Genomic DNA, 20,236 nt, shown 5'->3' on the forward strand with positions numbered 1-20,236 from the left:
AGGGTAAATAAGGTGCATCTGTGTGTATTAGATTATATAAATAACTCAATCAATCCATTATAAAACACTCAGTGACTTTGTAGACTAAAGCACCACTGTATTCCTAATAGTTAAATTAGTTCTTCAGAATTGTATAAAATAAAGCCAGTTTTCTGTTTTGATTGTATATGTCTACTTGCTCTGAATTGACGTCCCATTACACAAAAGAAAAGAAAACAACCAGTGGTTAATACATCAACATTGGGTCATCTTAACATTTTTCATTCCCCAAAAAGGGATTTCTCAGAAATGCAGTGCCAGTGAACAGTCATCGTCTTCTTCTAAGGAGACCACGGGAGCTCTAAAGCAGCTCTGGTTGAACAACGTGCCACCGTGCCTGCTCCACCTGCAGGCTGCATGTATCCCTCCAGTGAGCTCGTCCTGTTTCTGCAGCGTCTGCTCCGATGAGGACTCGACCAATCACTTCACCCTCAAAGAGGAGCGGCTTCTGCAACAGGAGTTAAAAGATTTACCTACAAGTCTCTGACAATTCAAATAAGAGCAGTTGTGCACGTTTTAGTACAAAATTAATCTCAGGAAATGAATTTTGGGTGATCAAAGTGAGCATACCTTCATAATCACAAACTCAAGCATGAGTGACAGCTGACTGATGTCTCCTGAAGGCAAGTCAAACATGAAGGAAGTATTCCACTTAGTGCTCCTCTCGGCTTTAGTTTCTTTGCTGTTGATTAAATGCCCCTCATGGTGCAGATTGATCACCACCTGGTAATCTGTACACAGAAGAAGCACAAATATTGGGAAATTTCACAAACAAGAATAGGCTTTACATCTTAATTCTAAACTTCATTAAAGAAAAAAAATGATTCTATCACATCCTGTTTTTGATTTGCAGAAAAAGCAGACCTGAGCATCGTGAAGCCTACGGGCTGCAGACCTCTCAACTGGACCATGAGGAAACAATGAGAAATTATATTTCAAGTAAAATGTAGAAGGCATGCCATGCAGCTGGTTTTCTTGTTATTTTGAATTCGGTCACTTATTTTTGTTCTTCTTTTTTATTATTATTGTTTTACAATGTTCGTGCATGTGACGAGTCCTTAACAGGACTCAACGAGAAGCAGTGCTTGAGCTGCTTTCTTTAAATTATTAGCTGACAAAGCTTCCCATAAAAGAAGAACTTTGTGATGCAGAATAATGTGTGAAAAGTGGGTTAAATGTATATAGCTATAGTAAATAGGCTTTACGTTACTGCACATTTTATCACTTCGACAGTCTCAGGGAATCACACTCATCCATTCATTGTGAACATTGTGTGTGTTTGTGTGTAATGTTTGAATAAAAATTGCAAACTCGACTCGACGAGAGCACTAACCACTGCACCACTGAGCGGGTGAATGTCAATACTGCCTTTGATTAATACATGTATTCATGCTGAATTGAATCGAATTCAACCTGTGGTTCAGCCATAATCAGCGGTCCTAGTTTTTCATGTGGCACCCTAAAAGCCAGGGCTGGGCAAATATATTTGCCCAGCCCTGGTATAAGGTTTACCCTCGGTTATCACTGTATTAAAGTCTTGTCTGCTCTATGTATGTTGTCAGAATTCCCATGAATAAATGCCATTCGGTATCAGATATGAAACAAAAAGAGATTATCTCAATGATGGATATGTGACATACTGTCCATGAAACAGATATCATAAAATCTAATGGCTCTATACATGCATTATGGGCTTGTCTGCAATGAAATGAGGTCTAGGCAGGCTAATGCAAACAAAGATTAGATCTGTCAGATCAGAGTTCTGGTGGAGATTGGAACATTTTTCTGAGGATTGTGAATAGTGAAGGATTAAACTACAATGTCATTAAAAATAGGGATGATCTCCTGTTGCATTCGGGTTCTGTAAGACATCATTTAATCCCCTAAACATTAAAAGCAAACATAGGGAATTACTTTACCTATGCCCCTGCAAGGCAAAAGTTAGTTCTCACGTATATTGCGTAAGGCATCTATCACAGTGTCCTCAGGAGGTTCAAATGTGTTTTTTGTCAAATTAAAGCAACACCACACTCTAATTTTACCTGCTCCTGCAGATGTGTTTGTGAGGCTTTGTAGGTTATCAGCTCTGAGAACTGTAGCTTTGACGCGATGGGCCAGAGGCTGATAGTGGAGCAAAATGAAGATCTGTGGTGGACAGTTAAGCCCCTTATAGATCAGCACATCCTGGGAAATCAGAGTCTGTAGTCAGGGGTCAAGAGTTCAGAGAGCAAAGAGAGAATTTTCAATCAGGGAGACAAGCATTACAATGATTTTGCTGTGTGTAACAGACCAAAACATAGGTCAAACAGCTCCTTACAAAACAAATACGATAACATCCCATCTTTATTATATCCATCTTTGGTTTGTTTCAGCACATAAAATCATCTAATTAACACTGTATTGCTCGTTGCCCCTAAACCTCTAGATTCACATCATTATGCCTCGTGTAGATAATAATAGTTAATAGTCCCAAGGTCAATACACTCAAGAGGACCCTTAAATGGGTTTCTCAACAAAGAAAATCAAGCCCTCGGTTCATTCAGCAGGCCTTACTCTGAGTCCTGAAAACATAAACACCTGCACAGTATTGTATACTAAAATACCTTTTCCATCTCCCCTTTGCTTGTGTTAAGCTCGACTGAGAAGTGAAAAAGATTATCCGGTCCCCAGTCCATTCCTCCACATTTGACTTCCAGTTGACCCACGGCGCTGCCCCTCAGGCTGTGCTGGTCCCGAGCATACACAGCTATTCTCAGCACACACCTCTGGAGCTCTTTCACAGAGCTCACCTTCAAAAGCAGCACCAGGCTCTGGGCTTCGCCGCCGAGGCTGTTCTGGGCAGACGCCTGTATGGGACAGGGGTGCAGAGGCGGCAGGCTGCCCAGCACATACACATCCTGCAGTCTGTGAGGCATAGCAGTCAGGTTAATAACAGTCACTGCCAGGCTTTGCTGCTCCGGAGAAAAGGCCATTGTGAAATGGAGGCAGGGTTTTGCCGTTGTTGGCTGTTGATGGCTTGCATCAGATCCATAGTTCAGTGGCGCCAGAGGGATTGGTTTCTCATTTGGAGAGACAGCGCTGGGGCTGGTGAGTCTACTGTGTTCATCATAAGATGTATTATCCTGCGTCACTGTGCAGCGTCTCTGCAGAGCCTTGCATGTACGGACAAACAATCCCAGCTTGGGAAAGGCAGGCAGGGAAGCGGGCTCCATGGGCTTATAAAGAGGTGTCGTTACCAGTGGCGAGCTGAGGCGGCGCAAAGAAAAATAAGACTTTGGTGGATCTTTTTCTCCAGCAGTATTTTCATGGTTAGAAAATGAGTGACGAGTAAATTCACAGACAGAAGGGGCCGGGCTGGTGAATGTCGAGGGGTACTCCAGCGTGTCTCCATCCAGCTCCTCGTATTGCAGCCTGGATGCTGCCATTGCTGCTGAGGGAGGCGGTGGTGGAGAGAAGGTCACTGGTTCAGCAGGAGCTGAAGTCACAGGAGGTTTGCTTTCAACACAAATATCACTGTTTTTCCAGCACAGAAAACATCCCAGCACCAAACACAGACAGAAGACGATCAGTCCAACCAGGAGGAGAACTTGGAGATGAACTGTCAATAAGAGAGAATATTCAGATATATTAGAGGACAACGATTTGGAGGCTTATTGTATTTTATTAAGTTCAAACACAACACCAAGAAAAATTCACGTACATGAAATTATGATTTCAGTTCATAACAGCCATGTGACATAACTTCCGTATTAAATAATTGAATAAAGATGACAAAAAGCCACATTAACTGACATCAATAGAAATACATCATAAACTGTAGCAGCTGGAAATAGTTACAAGTACACTTCCCAGTTTTTCTCCCCAGACTCTTTTTTTGAGGTATTGAGTAATAGTGGCGCAACAAAGAAGGGCGTTTGTTCTGAAGCAAAACTTGAAAACAAACTAAATTGTTGAATAATTCTATGAGATGAAATGATCACAGGGCACTTTGGTTTGGGGAGTTTGAGACGAGCACTGTGGGTTCTGCCCTCCACCTGGGATTCATGACGACCCAAGCAAAGACATATTTTACACTTGAATGAACAGAAATTTATTCTTAAAAGACCATACCTTCCAGTTGCTTGGTGAAGAGGACCTGCACCAGGAGCCAGAAGAAGAGAATGACCATGATGCCTTCGATCATACCCTTGCAGCAGAACAGCAGCACAGACTGCCAAAGAGGTTGGCCTGGATACTCTTCATCATGGTAAGGCATTGTGTCGGTATGTCAGTATGTTGGAGCCTATTTTAATACATCCGTAGGCGGAAACCTGGAGACCCTAGTGAAGACGACGATTGCTCACTGCCTTTGGGAAAGCTCATTTTGAATCTCAGTCCTGGAGAAGTCCAACTGCACATGGCTGTATCGGAAGCTCACCCTGATCAATTGATTCCAAGTACGAAAGCTACAAAGGCACCTTCCTGCAGTCCAAACTCCCTCGAAGTAGTGTTTTGCAGTCTTCATCATGGGCAGTGATTTCTCATTTGCAGAGTGACTTCACAAGTATTATTGCTCCCTGCAGGGTGGGGAATGTGGGCGGCGATATCCAGCTCATAATACCTCGTAGCATCTTTCTTCGTCAGTGCTCCAGATGTCAGAACAGCATTGTCAAATATAGAATAACTATCCCCCAGTAAATCCTGCAACCCATCCCCCCCGCCCCCCTGCTGTGACCCAGAGCTCTTATGTCCATTAGTACAGGCACTGTCGTCAGCCTACAGCAGGCAGTTCAGGTATTAATGAACAAAAAAATACTTCAAATATTTTCTCTTCTGCACAATGTGCAGAATATTGCGTGGTGAGTTTTATCTCACATGACACACAAACTTGATATATCATTGTGGCCATTAGAAATAAAATCTAGGAAATTGATGAAGACAAATCAGGGATCATTTCAAAAATATTTCCAAGGTGTTACTCAGTTCAAGAATAATGATCTTAATAGCAAACATGTAAACTGATGGAATGGTGTGTGTTGGGACAAGGTGGGAAATGCTTCCCCCATCTGGAGACTTGAGTACACAGTATTTTATGCTCGACTACTTTTTCCAGTGGCAATGATCGTCTAAGCGCATTTAAAACACTAGCGATTGAATATGAAAGTACCGCATTAATAATAGTCGCATCACTTGGGAATATCAGCACACGGAGGAGTGCCGACGCTGTTAGCTAGATCTACTAAAAGTATCTGAAAAAGCAGAGAAACTCAACCCATTATACAGTTGCTATTTTAATTGAATCCATTTATGCATTGATATAAAAAAAAAAAAAGCTGTGCCTTTCTGAGTGGTTGCACATGCTTCCTGTGTGCACCTTGCAACTTGAATAAAGCTGTATGGAAGATGAACGGATTTGTATGAAAAATTGTAATATTCTTAATATAAATGGTATCGAATAGTGTTTAAGCTATAATGGCACTGATTTCATAATCTGTGTCAATAGTACAAGAAAAAGTACAAGTCTGACTTGAGATTGTTTTGTTATAATGACCTTATTATACAACACTTTAACCCATGCATTTACATGACAATCAGAACTAGTACATTTATACTTTTGTTGGTTTTTCTTCAGATAAATATACTGATCTTGCATCACAGACGCTAATTTTTAACAGCAAGCTTTGGACGTTAAATACAAAATGAGAAAAGATTTTAAAGACATAATACAATGAAGAAAGCAGAAATAGGAAAGTTGAATGTGTATGACAACACATCAGAAAATTACCAATTTGGCAAAACTCAAAAAGTAAATAAAGAAATTTGAGGCCATTTTGATTTGGCAAGGTTTTCAATACATATTCTAAGGTGATCTGAAAACTAGAATTGTCCCCACAGACCAAAAAAAAAGATTTGAAAACTGAAAGATCACATGAACCTGTGACGCTGACTGCAGGGGCAGTTGTCGGGCCAGGGTAGGTGGTTTGTTTTCTGCAACCGCAACAAAGGATACTCCTACAACTTAAACACACTGTGTCTGTCGTGTGTGTGTGCTATATATAGGTCAAACTATCTCTGGTATTGACATTTGGAACAGGGGAGGCTGCTGCATTTAAACAAAGAAAATAAGAACATTTCCACATCACACAACCGTTTTATTCTTAATGGCTACACATCCAAGAAATGTTCATCAAAGCCCGATGCAGACCTTGATTGTCTTTTTCTTTTTTTATATACTATATATACCATTGTCAACTTCACAGTGGCTTTTTTTTTTGCAGTGATATGTCTTCTTGATTGTCCACATACACTTTCTTCTTCAGCAGATGGTTAAATGAACACATGCAGGATTAGACATTGCATATTTCTCGAGAAGAGTGAGGTAGGAGTGTTTTAGTGTTCACATGTCCAAAGCCTGAGGTCATTAAAGGTACATCCCTGCAGTTATACAAACAAAACACAGCAATATATTATGAGATATAGCATAATAAGTCCAGAGAGCATTCCTGAGTCCAAACAAAACTGATGTGAAATGAGGTAAAATATTACATTGAGGTAAATGTTGTCACTTCTGTTCTACCTTTCATTCATAGCCGGTATTAAAAAAAAAAAAATGCTCCCTTCCGAGGCCAAGCCACATGGTAACGAGAAAAAAAATATGAAATTGCGCCAAAGTCCTTTTGAAATTCAATTACTTTACAGACGTCACAGCATTTCTCTGGAAACTGATGGTGTGCGTTGTTTCCCCGACAACTGTGACAAGCTTTTGCTCAAGTTCAACTAAAAAGCGCTGCGAACACCGAGCTAAGGCTTTTTGGTCTTTGATAAGTTGCACTTTGAAAACGTCCTTGTTTTACTGACGGGTGTGAGGAAAGGCAGCGAGAATCTGGCAGCAATAAATGGAGCTGACGCTCAAAACAGGCGCAAACTTCACTCTCAACATGGGATTTTTCTCCTCTAAAGACACTTCTGATCAAACATAGTAAAGCTCGTCGGACACAAGTGTGAATGATAAAGTCTAACAGGCACTAAGGTAAACTGATCTACATTTTAGTCAATGTGGAAACCCGGACACCGACCAGAAACATTCTGACCACTGCTGACCAAGTAACAAAACGCACACACGACGACCCCCCCCCCCCCAAAAAAAAAAAGGCTTACTTCCTGTCTGGTGTTAGATTTTCCCTGAAGTTCATACAGTGCCTGTCTGACAAGAGAAGAGGTATATTGTGTATTAAATTGAGCAGAGATGCTGAAAGTGGGTGAGCCTTAATTTGGTCCCTTTGAAGAGGTGGAAGATGAAGAGGAGGGACTGTGTGACGAGGAGAGGGCACTAAAACCGCTCGTCCCTGCTGGAGTTACCATCTGCGATGATACGGGAGCGGCTGACTTCTGGGCAAAAAGTGTTCCTACGACAGAGAAACTCAATTTCAAAAAAGCAAGTGATGAAAATCTGTAAATGACAATTCCAGGGTAAGGTTTCGGGCAAATTTTGTCATTTGCACCCCAGTGTTGTGACCCGAGTGGCAACATTTATGAAAGACCCAAATCTGATCCAAAGATGGGAACCCAGTCACGGTTCTTTTTGTTTCACACATAAGCACATGTGCTTCTCCTGAAACTCCACCTTCAGTAAGATACCAAAAAAAATTTCCGGCTTGTTAAAAATATTCTTGTGTGAATTTTGCTATAAAAGCCATTTTGCATACAACTTTAATGTATTTATGTTGCATGGAGGAATCTTCATGTAGCTTTTTCGTGAAAGTGGGCCAGATGGTATAATAGAGTCCTCACATGCCAAATAATGATGTAAACTCAGATATCCCGCTATAATCATTACTCGATTGTTCTGTGAATTATTCCAGGGTGAAATTAGTTACCTTGGAAGTGGCTTCTTAAGATATATTCAAATGTAAAAATATCTCTCACAAGCTAGGATGGATACAACAGGACTTGTTAACCCCGATGTGTGACAATGACCTAAAATGCAACAACAGCCCAAATTGTTATGAAATACAATGTAATAAAATCTAAAATGTAATAACTGGTCAATAAGGTAACAAAAGTGCTGAGCCCGAAATGTAATTTAATAAAAAAGGAATAAAAGTGAAAATGTAATAACTGGTCAATAATGTAGAAAGATGTAACAAATGTAATCGTAAAGTGTTTAATGCTTATACATTATTTTGTACCGAAGATTAGAGAAATAGATGACAGATTATAGAAAACAGATGACAATAAATGACTTGGACAACAGCAATCATACATGAATACCATAAACTGTATAAAAACATATATGTACAAACAAACAGTCCAAACTCTTACAACTCATTCTTCCAGTGTTATTTGTATTGAAGCAGTCCAGACCATAGATAATCTACTCACTTTATTATTTATGAAATCACAATATTTTAAGGTTAAAAACATTTTAGCCTGCCCCATAATGTAATAGTGTTGCAATATATAAATACGCTTTTAAGTTTTGAGCTCAGCATCTTGTTATAATATCGAGCATTTATTACATTTTGGGTTTTCTTAAAAATATTTCTATGACATTTTGGGCTCAGAATTTTTCTTACATTATCAAACAGTTATTGCGTTATGGGTTTTATTGCATTATATTTTATAGCCATTTAGGTTATTGTTACATTTTGGGTGATCCTTTTATACTGGGCTCGAACGGGGCTTCATCAGCAGCCATTGGCCACTTAAGTCAGAGGATGTAGAATAAACAACAATTCCTGTATGCTAGATTTGTGATGTGTGTTAAATGCAAATTCAAAACTGGTGTAATTACTTGCACTTAATTAGCTAATGATGTTTGCTTGAATTAACTTCCAAAATATTTCATATGGTCAGAGGTTTTTCCATCTTGTTTCAATTGTGAACAGAATTGTCACAATTATAAACTTTGCAAGTATCAAGCTACTTTGAGATTTTGATTTGGGAGTGTATAAAAAAAAAACTAAAACATTAAAGCTGGACCAACATGCAGAATATCAGATTTGTCCTTACTTACCTGAATAAGTGGTCCCATTGACCTCAACAGAAACACTGATACTGGAGGGCCCATTAGTAGAGATATTCAGTGACAAGTCATGTTTGGTTTCTGCAAAACACAAAAACCAACAGTAATGTGGTTTATATAAAAGCACCCTTCATTTTCAGTGACAACAACACAGCAGCAACTTACCTTGTCCGTTGTTCAGTCTCAGGTTCCCGGGATTGAGGTGGGAGGCCATGGCCAGGAGGTTTTGTTGGAGGGCCTGCTGCATGAGGCGCTGCTGCTCCTCTGCGAGCCGCATCATTTTCTTCTCGGGACTGCTGGCTGCGGCTCCAGCTGCTCCACGCTCCAGCCTCTCTCTGAGATGCTCTAAAGTGGCTGCTTGCGCCAGCTGCTGCTGCTGCTGGCCCAGGGCCAGAGCCATAGGCAGCCGGGGTAGTACAGGGGTGGAGGTCTCATCTAATTTGTGAGGAAAAGTATTATCAAATTGGAGGAGAACAGAGACAGAGGTCAGGAAAATTAGCATTCTACTTCAGTCACAATGGTTGACTCCCATAACATGAATATACAAAAACACACTGGCGCATACCCATATGTCTCTTTAAGTTTGGGCTTGCTGCTGTGTTCAGGCCGTTTTGCGTGGACGGCTTGGGTTGCATGGTGGGAGAAGACAGGAGCGGGTGGGGCGCAGAGCTGGGAGACGGAGAATAGCGGTACAGGCTGCTGGTGTAGCTGGGCCGGCGACCTTCTCTGCGGTTACTGTCGATGGCTGCCTGCAGCTCGCCCGGAGAACTCAGGCCTTTCTTCTCACACTCGAATGGGTACAGATACTTCATATATCTGCAATGGACAGTTTCATGTTAGACTCTGAAGCATGAAAGTTGGATGGTTTTCCTTAAACTTCTTGACCACGAGTCAAAATTCTATTACTTTTTTTGCAGAAAAAGGCAGAATCCTTTTTTTTTTTTTTTTTAAATAGTATCCTTCAAATGGTAAAAGCAACACTCATAACTACAACGGCGAACAGCGAGTGAAATTAGATCAGTGTCACGCTGGAAAAATTCCATTTCAGCCCATTAACAGATAACAGTCATTGTGAAAAGCTGACTGTGATTAGATTATCTGCCACTTTATGCGTTAGTATGAGAGAAAATTTTATCCAACCGTTCGTGAAAGGACCGAGTGAAAGCGAAAATGCGTCAGGGGGCACCTACTGGGTGCGGAGCGTGAAGGCTGCACTGGTGATTGACGTGGGGAGATTGAGACCTTTGGTGATCTCCCTCCAGATCTTCTTGTTAATGACCTCCACCAGGCCTCCCTTCTCCGTCACCAGCTTGTAAAGCCTGTACAAGTCCAACACCTGCTTTGCCATGATGGGGATGCGGTTCACAGGAGTTCCTGCAACGAATGGAAGATTACATGCGAGAGGAAATGCGGCGACTGTCACTCAAAAGTTGTCACAAAGGAAAAAGTGACTCTCTTAATAAATCTTGAAAAAGGAGGGAGGGAATGAGACAATGCTGTAACCGATGCACCTGCAGGCCCGAGGTTAATGTTAGGTAATTTGGCTCAACACATATAATCTACGAGAATAGGCATGTCCAATGAAGCTCATTTCAAATGGATGGGGGTGGGGATAATTCCACGACTGCAGCTTTGTTGCTACATTGATTTGAGTGCAGGGGGAGGGGATTTCAGAACTAACAGTTGTTCAAGCATCACAAGACCGCCAACTAACCCTTACAATCCTGATTTGGAGAAAAGCCAATGAATGAAGTAGGCTACGAAGCATTTGAAGAATTACTGTGTGCTCAGGATGTGTACATGCCACTGACACATATGCAGATTTTTCAGGGTCGTGACCTTCGTCTACACGAGTCTCTGGCCTGCTACAGTTTCTGGACTTGAATTGTGTTGGTTTTTTTTCATCAGCCCAAAGAATCTGTCTGAAAATAAAAATGCATACACTGAAAAAAACCAAAACTAAAATCCTTCCCTTAATAGGATTTTAAAAATAATTTAAATATATCATGACTGACGTAAGAATAAACATTTTTGCAATAAGCGCACTTGGTGCCACATTTATGAGGGATGCAGGTTGCGTCCCATGAAGAACTTGCCTGAACTTATCTGCCAATGCCAACAGCTTTGCAAATAAAAATTGTGTTAAACGAGTGAATTGCTAACTGTTGTTACTCTAAGCAGTCTTTAAAGATAAAGGCACATCATAGTATTATTAGATCAGCATGAGGAGGATCCAGAGACACAAAATGTATTTGTCATTATATTCGAGCCATCTGGATTTATTTGGATTTCACGGCTATAAAATTGTCAATGGTACAATGAATGGGTGTTTTTGCATCTTTTCAAGTTCTTCAACTTCCAATTGTGCAGGTTACAAATGTGTGAGTCGCTGCTGAATCCTGTCAGTGATTGGACCGTCGCACTGCCGAGGCCCCGGGGACCGTTGGACTGAGCAGTTTATGGGTACAAAGCTCCATTTCTTTGCCGTCGGGCAGTGTTGTGGAATTTGTGGATATAATAAAACAGTCCAGGAGTTGTGGGACAGACGCATTCAGTCAGTGGAGACGAGACTAAAATAGAAGGGTTACATTCTGTCAAATAAGGCCTGATGCTAAAATTACTAGACAAGTTCAAGGAATGGCAAAAGACTCAATTGTTTCTGAGATATTAATAAGTGACCAAGAAACTGAGGGTGATTGTTCTGCATGATGTTGACACATAGACCCGCGTCCAGACAGATGACACGAGAAAGAGATTAAGTCTGCACTGCAAAAGTCCAAAATATTTTTTTTTAATTAGTTTATTCAATTAACCACTCTTCTATTTTTTTTCCAGTGTTAATGTAATAAGCTCTATTAATTTAGATCAATTAATCACGTTCAACAATTATCAGGATCTTTGATTTAATCACTCCACATTTTTTGCGAACATGTGACCATAAATGCATGAATAACACTGTAGTATTGTTACAATATAAACATCAGCAGCAATGCAGGTCTTTATATGTTTAACAACTGAAAATCCTCAAAATCTAAATTAATCTGATGCACAAAAGGACCCCCCAGAAGCGTGGGTGCATAATGTATAGTTATTTTATCCATGCACAAGAACAAAAGGAGAGGTACCTCGTTTTTGCATAAAGACAAAGAGCTCATCGAGGAACTCTTTCCGTTGTGGGTCATTATCCAGTTCATAAAGCTGCAAGTTTAGAAAACAAGCCATGGAGAAGTTAAGAGCTTTGCTTTAAAATGTGTAGGACTTTTGTCATGTTTCGGTCCAGCAATAGGAAAAGCCACTGACCTTGGCAAAGTCCCTTGATGGTTCTCCTCTGACTTTTGCCCCGTCCCTCTCCTCGGCCCAGATGTTGTTTTCTCTCTGTGGGTTCACCCAGCGAGGCAGACCGGAGCGCCAGCAGACAGATAACAAATATCAGATACCATAAAATTTGGACACAAAAAACACAAACTGCTTTCACGTCACGATTATGAGGAAGTTAGTGTAAAATGTTGAGAAGACAACAAATTAAAAATTTGGAAAAAAAACGGAAAAGCACTTGACATACTGTACGTCCTGGATGCGCTGTAACACAATTTATGTATTAATGTATAGCAGAGGCGCATTTCCCTAAACTGAGCCAAGTGAGAGAGAATTAACGAAATGAAGCGTGGTCTCCGGGTAGTTTAATATGACATGTTATTCCTCAGTCACCACCCCCGAACATGACAGATTAGGGTTAGAAATGTTAGTGGAGGGCATCGTATGTGCAACTGTGTGGAAAAGCCTGCTGAGAGGTTATTGTTCCGCTGACTCGCGCCGCGTTACATGATGACTCAAGAATGAAAATGAAATCCAACTGGAGGGAAGCAGTCCTGGGAAGAGGTTCTTCACACAAGCAACAACACAAATCATGATTTATTTTGCCATTTTCAGACAATTGTTGATACGGCTCCCGTTTGTAAGAAGTCGCAAGATCCTTTATTTCCTTTGTCTTTTTTACATTACATATCCCATCATATTCTACAGCAGATATTATTCCGCATATTGGCTAAAATGCTTATAGTTCATCTCTTCTTTTATTCCATGTACGACTATTTGTGCTCAACCCTAGTTTTTTTCCTTTGAACCTATATTCCTGCCTACCAAATGTTTCACATGACCACATGGTCAGACTGGAGCCTCAGAGCGTCAACATTTCACCCTTTTGAGGGGGGGGGGGGCGGCGACACTATTAGACGACTATATCGCTCCTTGTGTTTACACTGAAAACACAATTCAACTTGCAAATGCTGACACACCATCAACAGCTGCATAGAACAGATGAGAAATGGCTGCATCTGTTTTCAAAATGTACCGCAACGGCCCAGACGGTGTTGGTTTGAACGAGAACTACATTTGATTAGAAAAGAGTAAAAGCGGATGGGTTTGTAATCTTCTCATCCATTTACTCATCGTTTTTCGTTCAGTCCTTTAGCGTCCGTCTTGCTGAAGATTGTTTCATTTCAATTGCGCCTCGTGATACCATGACACATGCGTTGGCGCATCTTTAGACTTTGAATCACAGTGAATAACATTTCGCACTAAAGTGAGACTTTAATTGTAATTTTTCTTCATTAATGCTGGAAGAAAATCCCTTCTTTGTTTGACTGCTCTTTAGTGAAGGCCGACTCTTCCTCCACACATGCGGCTCATATTTCTCAGTTTTCAGTGGTTAAACTGGTTAGTGAATGTGTCAACATTACACACACACACAAAAAAAAAAACTTGCTCCGGTGGCAACAAAGCTGCTGACATATTGAATCGTTTCACTTTAAAATGCATATGATGAAGACCTTTCATTCTTTCTGCAGAAAACCGACTGAAGATGGGATAAACATCCCCACCATCAAAATGAAATAAAACCCCTCCCCCCCTTATTGATGAGCAAGTGAGACCTACTGTGGATCTATTAACAAAGAACTTTCAGTTAATTGCTCACAGAGCTTTCACACATTCAGGCCTGGGAATCCTGATAGTATTCAGAATCTAGGTCAGGAAAAGGTTGCTTTTGTTTTGCTAAAAAGACGACTATTATTTACAGGCTTTTATGTGATCTGACTGCACATTATCTGGCGAGTGCATATAGCTTCAGTACAATGCTGTAAAAGTGTCTCCATTTAAAACTAAAAATGCACACATAAATCATACTTTTTGTATTAAAATGTGCTCACTAACCACTTCTTGTAATCGGCTTCATTACAGCTCACACAGTTTCTCTCGCAGGGCAAAAGTGAAAGATTAACCTGATCCAAATTTCAATGAAACCACAGGGGGGGGCACCAAATTTTTAATCCAAATTAAATTATTATGCCTTCATTCAGCCCAGCAAGTCATGATCATTTATCTGGCCCCTCGCTGTGCTGTAAGCTTGGACAAACAGGGACTCTTTATTCCTGCTCACAGCAATTTTTTTTTTTTTTTTTTTTTTTTTTTACAGTGAGACCGCACATGAGGAGGGAACAATGGCTGTCCAAGCATGACAAGACTTGAAGAGAATGCCAAGATTTCCTATGAAGATTTCATTAATGAAATGAACAAAAGAAAAAGCAATACATGCTGTGAGTGGACAGGAACGTTTGTTTGGGGGGGGGGGGGGACCATTTGAGATGCCTTTTTGTTAGGATTCTAAAGACCATTTCAAATCAGTCAAGTGTTTTATATGCATGTAAATATCTTTTGAACAGTGACAAACACCAGCATGCATTTAAATTTTTAACAAAGTGCAAATTATTGTTTATCCATCAAGCACAGGCCGCAGTGTTGGTTTCCGAGAGTCGATAAAACTCCTTACATAACAGGAACCTATGACTGCTCCAACTTCCCTTCATAATGATGAGGCTTATATTGCGAGCACAACTTCTAGCAGAACACATGCAAAGACCTTCACAAACCACAGCACAAGTCTAGCAAGACAAACGCTGGACACACATTCCTTTTGATAATAAACTGAGGTTGTTAAGGTTTCTAGTGCTTTAAAAGGGGGCAAATAATGGCTCGCACACAGTTATGTCCACAAAAGTCTCTCACAGCTCAGTCCGGCGTTTTAATTAAAACACATAAATGTCGCTCATTGTTCAAGGTTTGCTGAGCAGGTCGAGCAAAAAAGGGAAAAGAAAAAAAAAGGAAACACGTTCTCACTGCAGAGGCCATATAATGTATTGATTACTTGCTGTGGAATTTAGCTGCCATTTAAGTGTTGCTAAGCGACGGCTGAATTATGCAAAGCTATCCAGCCAGCGCTGGTAAGATCAGCACTGAGATGTCACGAGCTCGTGAGGATTTTAATGAGCATCGAAGTTTTTATCCATGTATTCAGAAACTTTGTCCAACATGGAATTTATTTATTTATTTATTTTTTTTGGGGGGGGGGGCATATTGAATGATGGTTGTGTGAAACCCTCTGATAAATATCCCAAAAAGGCCATTTTTCTCCAGTGAAACTACTGTAGGTAAACTTTATGGGTAGCCATTTTGCCTGCTGTGAGGCACAAACCCAGTTGTCCCTCCAACCACAGGCCTCATTAATCATAATGTATTGTATTGACATGGGGCCTATTCAGGGAAACATACACACAGGAACCAATCAGATCAGCCACCATAAAAAGGGGAGGGAACAGTTATGAGAAAAGGCTTGCTTCAATACTACAGCTTCCCCAATTTAACACAATCTTTATGTTTGCATGAAATCAAATTGAACTAATGAAATACTTTTAACCCTTGATTTTTTCCCCCTCACCCCTATTGATCCTTGGCTCCTCTCACTCTTGTATAAACTGGCTTGTGTGAACACTTAGAATTGGACTGCAGCCAAGACCAATTAGCTCTGCCACTGGGAAGGAGGTTTTTTTTTTTTTTTTTTTTTTTTAAACTGAAAGACAGGAGGTGAATTATGGCAGAGTATGGCCAGTAATTAAACACTATCAAGTTTGGGCATCTTGCCAAAGAGGCAGGCCCTTCCTCTCTCCATGTGAGAAAACTGGAGTCGGGCCAGAAAGTCACTGGTGTGACATGGCATTAAGAAGTCAACAGGAAAGGGAAGACCAATTCATGTGTCATACTCTTTGTTTGTGTGTCATTTCCTGTGTCATAGAACAACAAGCATGACAACACCATTGTGAAGATGGAATAGTGCACTTGATCCACCTACTTTATCCAAACGTTTAAAGATTATAGAAGCCCTGAAATTATTCTGAAACTTAAACATGAACTGATACAATTGAAATTAAAAAGAAAAAGGAAAAAAAAAAAAGCCTGACCTGTTTGAACTGCTCCTCATAGCTCCAGTCAGGAAAGCCATTGGATGATACGAAGGCGTGTGGACCTGAAGGAGACATCAGGTTCTTCTCCTCCAGCTCCTGTTTTATGTTCACAGGTACAGACTGAGACGTTTGCTCGGCGGCGGCCGACGGCGGCGTGGAAGGCAGGAAGGGGAGACGTGGAGCCTGCTGGAGTCCAGCAGGTTTTCTGTCTTGTGGCTCAGACTCGTTCTCTTCATCCTCATTGTTCTCTTCTGGATCCAACATCTCCCGGCCCTCCTCATCCGAGTCCTCATCCTCCTCGGGATCCGTTCCCCTCTCACGGTCAGTTAAAGCTTGTTTGATAGTTTGATACGGTTTCTCGTCTGCGTTTCCGAATAGCGAGGGGTCCGGCCTGGAGCCGGAGGCTCGAGCTGCAGCTGCCTGTTGGGCAAACAAGAGCTGGGCTTGAAGAAGGTGTTTCCCTTGCAGGTTCATCTCCAGCTTGGCTTCTTGCTGTCTCTGCAGCTGCTCCATCATCGCCTCCAGCTTCAGCCCAGCAGGACTGGACTGTGGACATCTGGCTGAACTGCCCTCCTCTGATAAGTTCGACTATGGATGAAAACACACAACCTCATCAGAACTGAGAATGATTCAAACACACACACACACAAAAAAACAACAACTGTGACTTCCCCCCCCCCCTCAAGCTACACCAAAAAACGTATTCATGAATGAGTGTGCATTCAGCAAGGACACATTGATGTATTATAAAGCAAAGCACACTCTGACCAGATTGCTGTTAAGGTAACAGGGATTACTCCAAAGAGTTACAGGGACCAAACTGTGAATCCAAACTGAAACGCACTTCACTAGAAACCACAAAGTGTTATTCCTGACGCAAATATCACCGTGAAAACAAGGTGCTGGTTAATCTATACCAGAAAAAGTTGTTATCCATGAATAGTCGTTTTTTTTTTTTTTTTTTTACCTGAGTTGACAACTATTTTAAGCCAAGGTAAGAGATTTTTTGTTAAACGCTGAAACCTTGTAAATTCAGGTACACAACGAATCCAAAGAGCAGGGGGGGGGGGACCCTTGTATCGATAAGCCTTTTTCACTCTGGTGATCATTAACAGATGTCTCATTAAAATGTGTTGTGGACTCACTTCGTGAAAAGTTGCTCAAATGTGGGACAAAACAAACAAACAAACAAACAAAACCCACAGCTGGTGACTAATGAACTGTTCGGTTTCAAACACGAAATCTTAACTTTCTGCTGAAAAAGGAGAAATAAATCCTGCACGAATGCGCACGGGATCGTTTGTAGTAAAGCACACGGAGACTCCTCGGTGAAGCGTGTAAATGTGGCCCCAGCAGAACACATTTAATCGCTCCTTTGCTTTGTCACTGTAACAAACACGAGTCGTCGACACTCACCATCTGCGCCTTTGAGTAATTCATCATCGCCAACAGGTCCTATATCTAGTTGTTCCTTGTTTTCTCCGGCGCGCAAAAATCACATTGCACGACCGTTTTCTGTTCGCGAGGAGAGAGAGAGCGAGAGAGAGAGAGAGAGAGAGAGAGAGAGAGAGAGAAAGAAAGATTCCCCTTTGGATCAAATGTGACTTAAAAGCCCCTGCAGTGTGGAGGCCGGGGTGATCAGAGCTGGAGGAGGGGTAATAATGCTCCGTGGCCTTACCTCCCTGGTCACCGCGCATGGAAACTCAAACATCCTTGATTGTCTTTGACTGAGTGGTCCACACCCCCAACTTGCATGAATGAAAGGCCCGCCCCGTGCGTAAAGATCGGAAAGTGCTTCTTTCCTGCTCTGCTCTCAGCTCGCAGCCAGTGTCAAAGCCAAGACGCACCGTCTGCTGGTCTGTTGAATATTTACTAGCACTTTTTTATTCCCAGAGAAAGAAAGAAAAAAAAAAACAATATTTCATTCGAGGTCTGCAACCTTTTCGACCAAAAACATCCGGGTTTTGCGCTTTTCTGGAATCCATAGAATAGAACAGAATAGAATAGAATAGAATAGAATAGATGTTGATATAAATAGTTATTGATGCCTGTGGAAAGTTGTTATTCTTTATTTTAGAACACACACATACACACACATACGCAGCATAATTGTCAAAAATCATTCATTGTTATTGTGATGCAATAAAAAAAAATCAATAGTATTTAATATGTATTTTGACAGTATTTATAAATATGGCCAATGGTAGTGCTAATCCATGTTATTGTTGCCACCTCTCGGTCACTTCCAGGCAATAAAAGGTCAACTTCAGATGGTTGATATCGCTGATACATCCATTTCTTTCGTTCATCAATCTCTGACCATAAATATGCTCTTTAGGTTTCATTGGATAGAATAGAAATGACAAATGTCACCATGCCTTGCTATTTCTGTTTTCTATTGTCACTCCAAACAATGAAAGGCTTTCCACCTTTGCTTAATCTGGTCAGCAGGCTCCATGTTTGCCTCCTGGTCGTAATGTAACCAATAGGAGTTGACCTTGTTTCCTGGTCTTGTTAAACTGCTGCATCCACTGCTTTGTGACTCTAGTGTCAAAATGTTACTTAACCTGGCTTCCAGAATAACACCATTTTTTTTTTATACTTCCCCCATTTAATATTATATTTAGTTTTCTCTATATATTTATTCATTTGCAATTTCCAGCTATTGTAGCCATCATGCCTGCCCCCCCCCCCCCCCCCCTGTGATTTTAACTATTTTAGCAATTTTGGTTGCTTTAGCCATTCTAGCATTTTTACCAATTTCACCTTTGGATTTATTAGGGGGTGGGGTTGACATTTTTTATAGACACTTGTCACTTCAAACTGCAAGATAATTCCCATTTTGAGAGATTTTTTTCTGTTTGGAGAATTAGAAATGAGATGAAAATGTTTGTTTACATGTAATATTGTAAAAGCAGCTGTGCTGCAGAGGAGCCCCATCTCATTAGCTCATTAGTTTTGTTTTCAGCTGCCCATAAATCCTTATTTCAGAGGGATTGCCTCTTATCTCTGACAGTTCCTATCAACATTAGATTTATTTTTTTTTGTTTCTGTCTTCCATTGTGGAGTTTTTGTGCGGAATCTTTTACTACAGGTTATATTAGCTCAGACCTCAATATCAGAGTGTGGCAGAATTTCAGCAATATTAGAAAGAGATCATTGGATTTATTTTTATTTCCACATCCTGGAAAGGTCTTTCACAGTTTTATGTAAAACTTGTTCGTCTTTGGATACTGCCTTGTGGTGCTTAAGCCTGCAGTGTTTTGCCATTAGCTAAAGCCCATCTGGTGCTCTGCAGGCAGCTCCCTTTTCGAGACCATTTTAAACAAGAAATTAAAAACAGAGAGCCTTCTAATGTAATTAACCAACATTTATTAGCTAGTTTTGAATTTGTAAATGCTTAAAGTACAGGTCCGACGAGATTAGATTTTGTTTATGTAAAAACCAGCCAATGGTTTGTTTTAAAATCCAAAGCAGAATTGAAAGAGTCGTCATTGCAGAGAAACGGGTTTATCTCGACTGGATTTCTGCTCATTAGCTAACTTTAACCATTATAATGGCACCGCAGTGAACATCTGATTTGCTTCTATTCTGAGCAGGAGCACACAAGCTGTGATAACATGGCTTGCTTGGGAATTGGTGCCTCTGGTTCCTCCCACCAATCTATAAAAAGCACGAGGCAAATGCTGTTGATATGAGCTGATTGATTACAGGATACAAGCAAAATATCAGTTAAGAATGAGCTCTGCCTGAGCCCAGATGTCCTTGCGGGAGAGCTTCACAGTGAAATATACCTAATAAGAAGAATTGATCACTTCTCACAGTCCAACAGTAAAATAAAGCACTCATGAAATCCAAAAGCTTTGCAGGATAATGTTATATTTTTACATTTTACTCT

At 40.8% G+C, this 20,236-nt stretch overlaps 2 protein-coding genes across 2 annotated transcripts; both read right to left on the bottom strand.

Moving 5' to 3' along the window:
• Nucleotides 1–151: 151 nt before the first annotated feature.
• syt18b (synaptotagmin XVIIIb) lies at nucleotides 152–4,442 on the bottom strand. The gene is made up of 5 exons (XM_080505127.1): nucleotides 4,150–4,442; nucleotides 2,643–3,637; nucleotides 2,082–2,238; nucleotides 610–770; nucleotides 152–487 (listed from the first exon to the last, which is right to left on the bottom strand). Exons 1-5 carry the CDS (start codon nucleotides 4,292–4,294, stop codon nucleotides 341–343), a joined length of 1,605 nt encoding a protein of 534 aa, XP_080361253.1. The 5' UTR covers nucleotides 4,295–4,442; the 3' UTR covers nucleotides 152–340.
• A 2,842-nt stretch (nucleotides 4,443–7,284) lies between these two features.
• On the bottom strand, nucleotides 7,285–18,864 carry LOC308136074 (AT-rich interactive domain-containing protein 3B-like; the record flags this gene model as incomplete). Its single annotated transcript, XM_080504286.1, has 9 exons — nucleotides 17,755–18,864; nucleotides 16,336–16,926; nucleotides 12,344–12,418; nucleotides 12,169–12,241; nucleotides 10,234–10,417; nucleotides 9,609–9,859; nucleotides 9,209–9,478; nucleotides 9,035–9,124; nucleotides 7,285–7,424 (listed from the first exon to the last, which is right to left on the bottom strand). Exons 1-9 carry the CDS (start codon nucleotides 17,779–17,781, stop codon nucleotides 7,285–7,287), a joined length of 1,701 nt encoding a protein of 566 aa, XP_080360412.1. The 5' UTR covers nucleotides 17,782–18,864.
• Nucleotides 18,865–20,236: the final 1,372 nt, after the last annotated feature.

Source organism: Blennius ocellaris (assembly GCF_963422515.1).
Source record: "Blennius ocellaris genome assembly, chromosome: 11".
In the NCBI taxonomy this organism is placed as follows: Eukaryota; Metazoa; Chordata; class Actinopteri; order Blenniiformes; family Blenniidae; genus Blennius; species Blennius ocellaris.

Coding starts and splice junctions, on each gene's coding strand:
- syt18b (XM_080505127.1), bottom strand. CDS start 4,294: ATGCCTTACCATGATGAAGAGTATCCAGGCCAACCTCTTTGGCAGTCT. Junction 3,638..4,149: donor CTTCACCAAGCAACTGGAAG/GTATGGTCTTTT, acceptor TCTTATTGACAG/TTCATCTCCAAGTTCTCCTC. Junction 771..2,081: donor AAACACATCTGCAGGAGCAG/GTAAAATTAGAG, acceptor TTCTGTGTACAG/ATTACCAGGTGGTGATCAAT.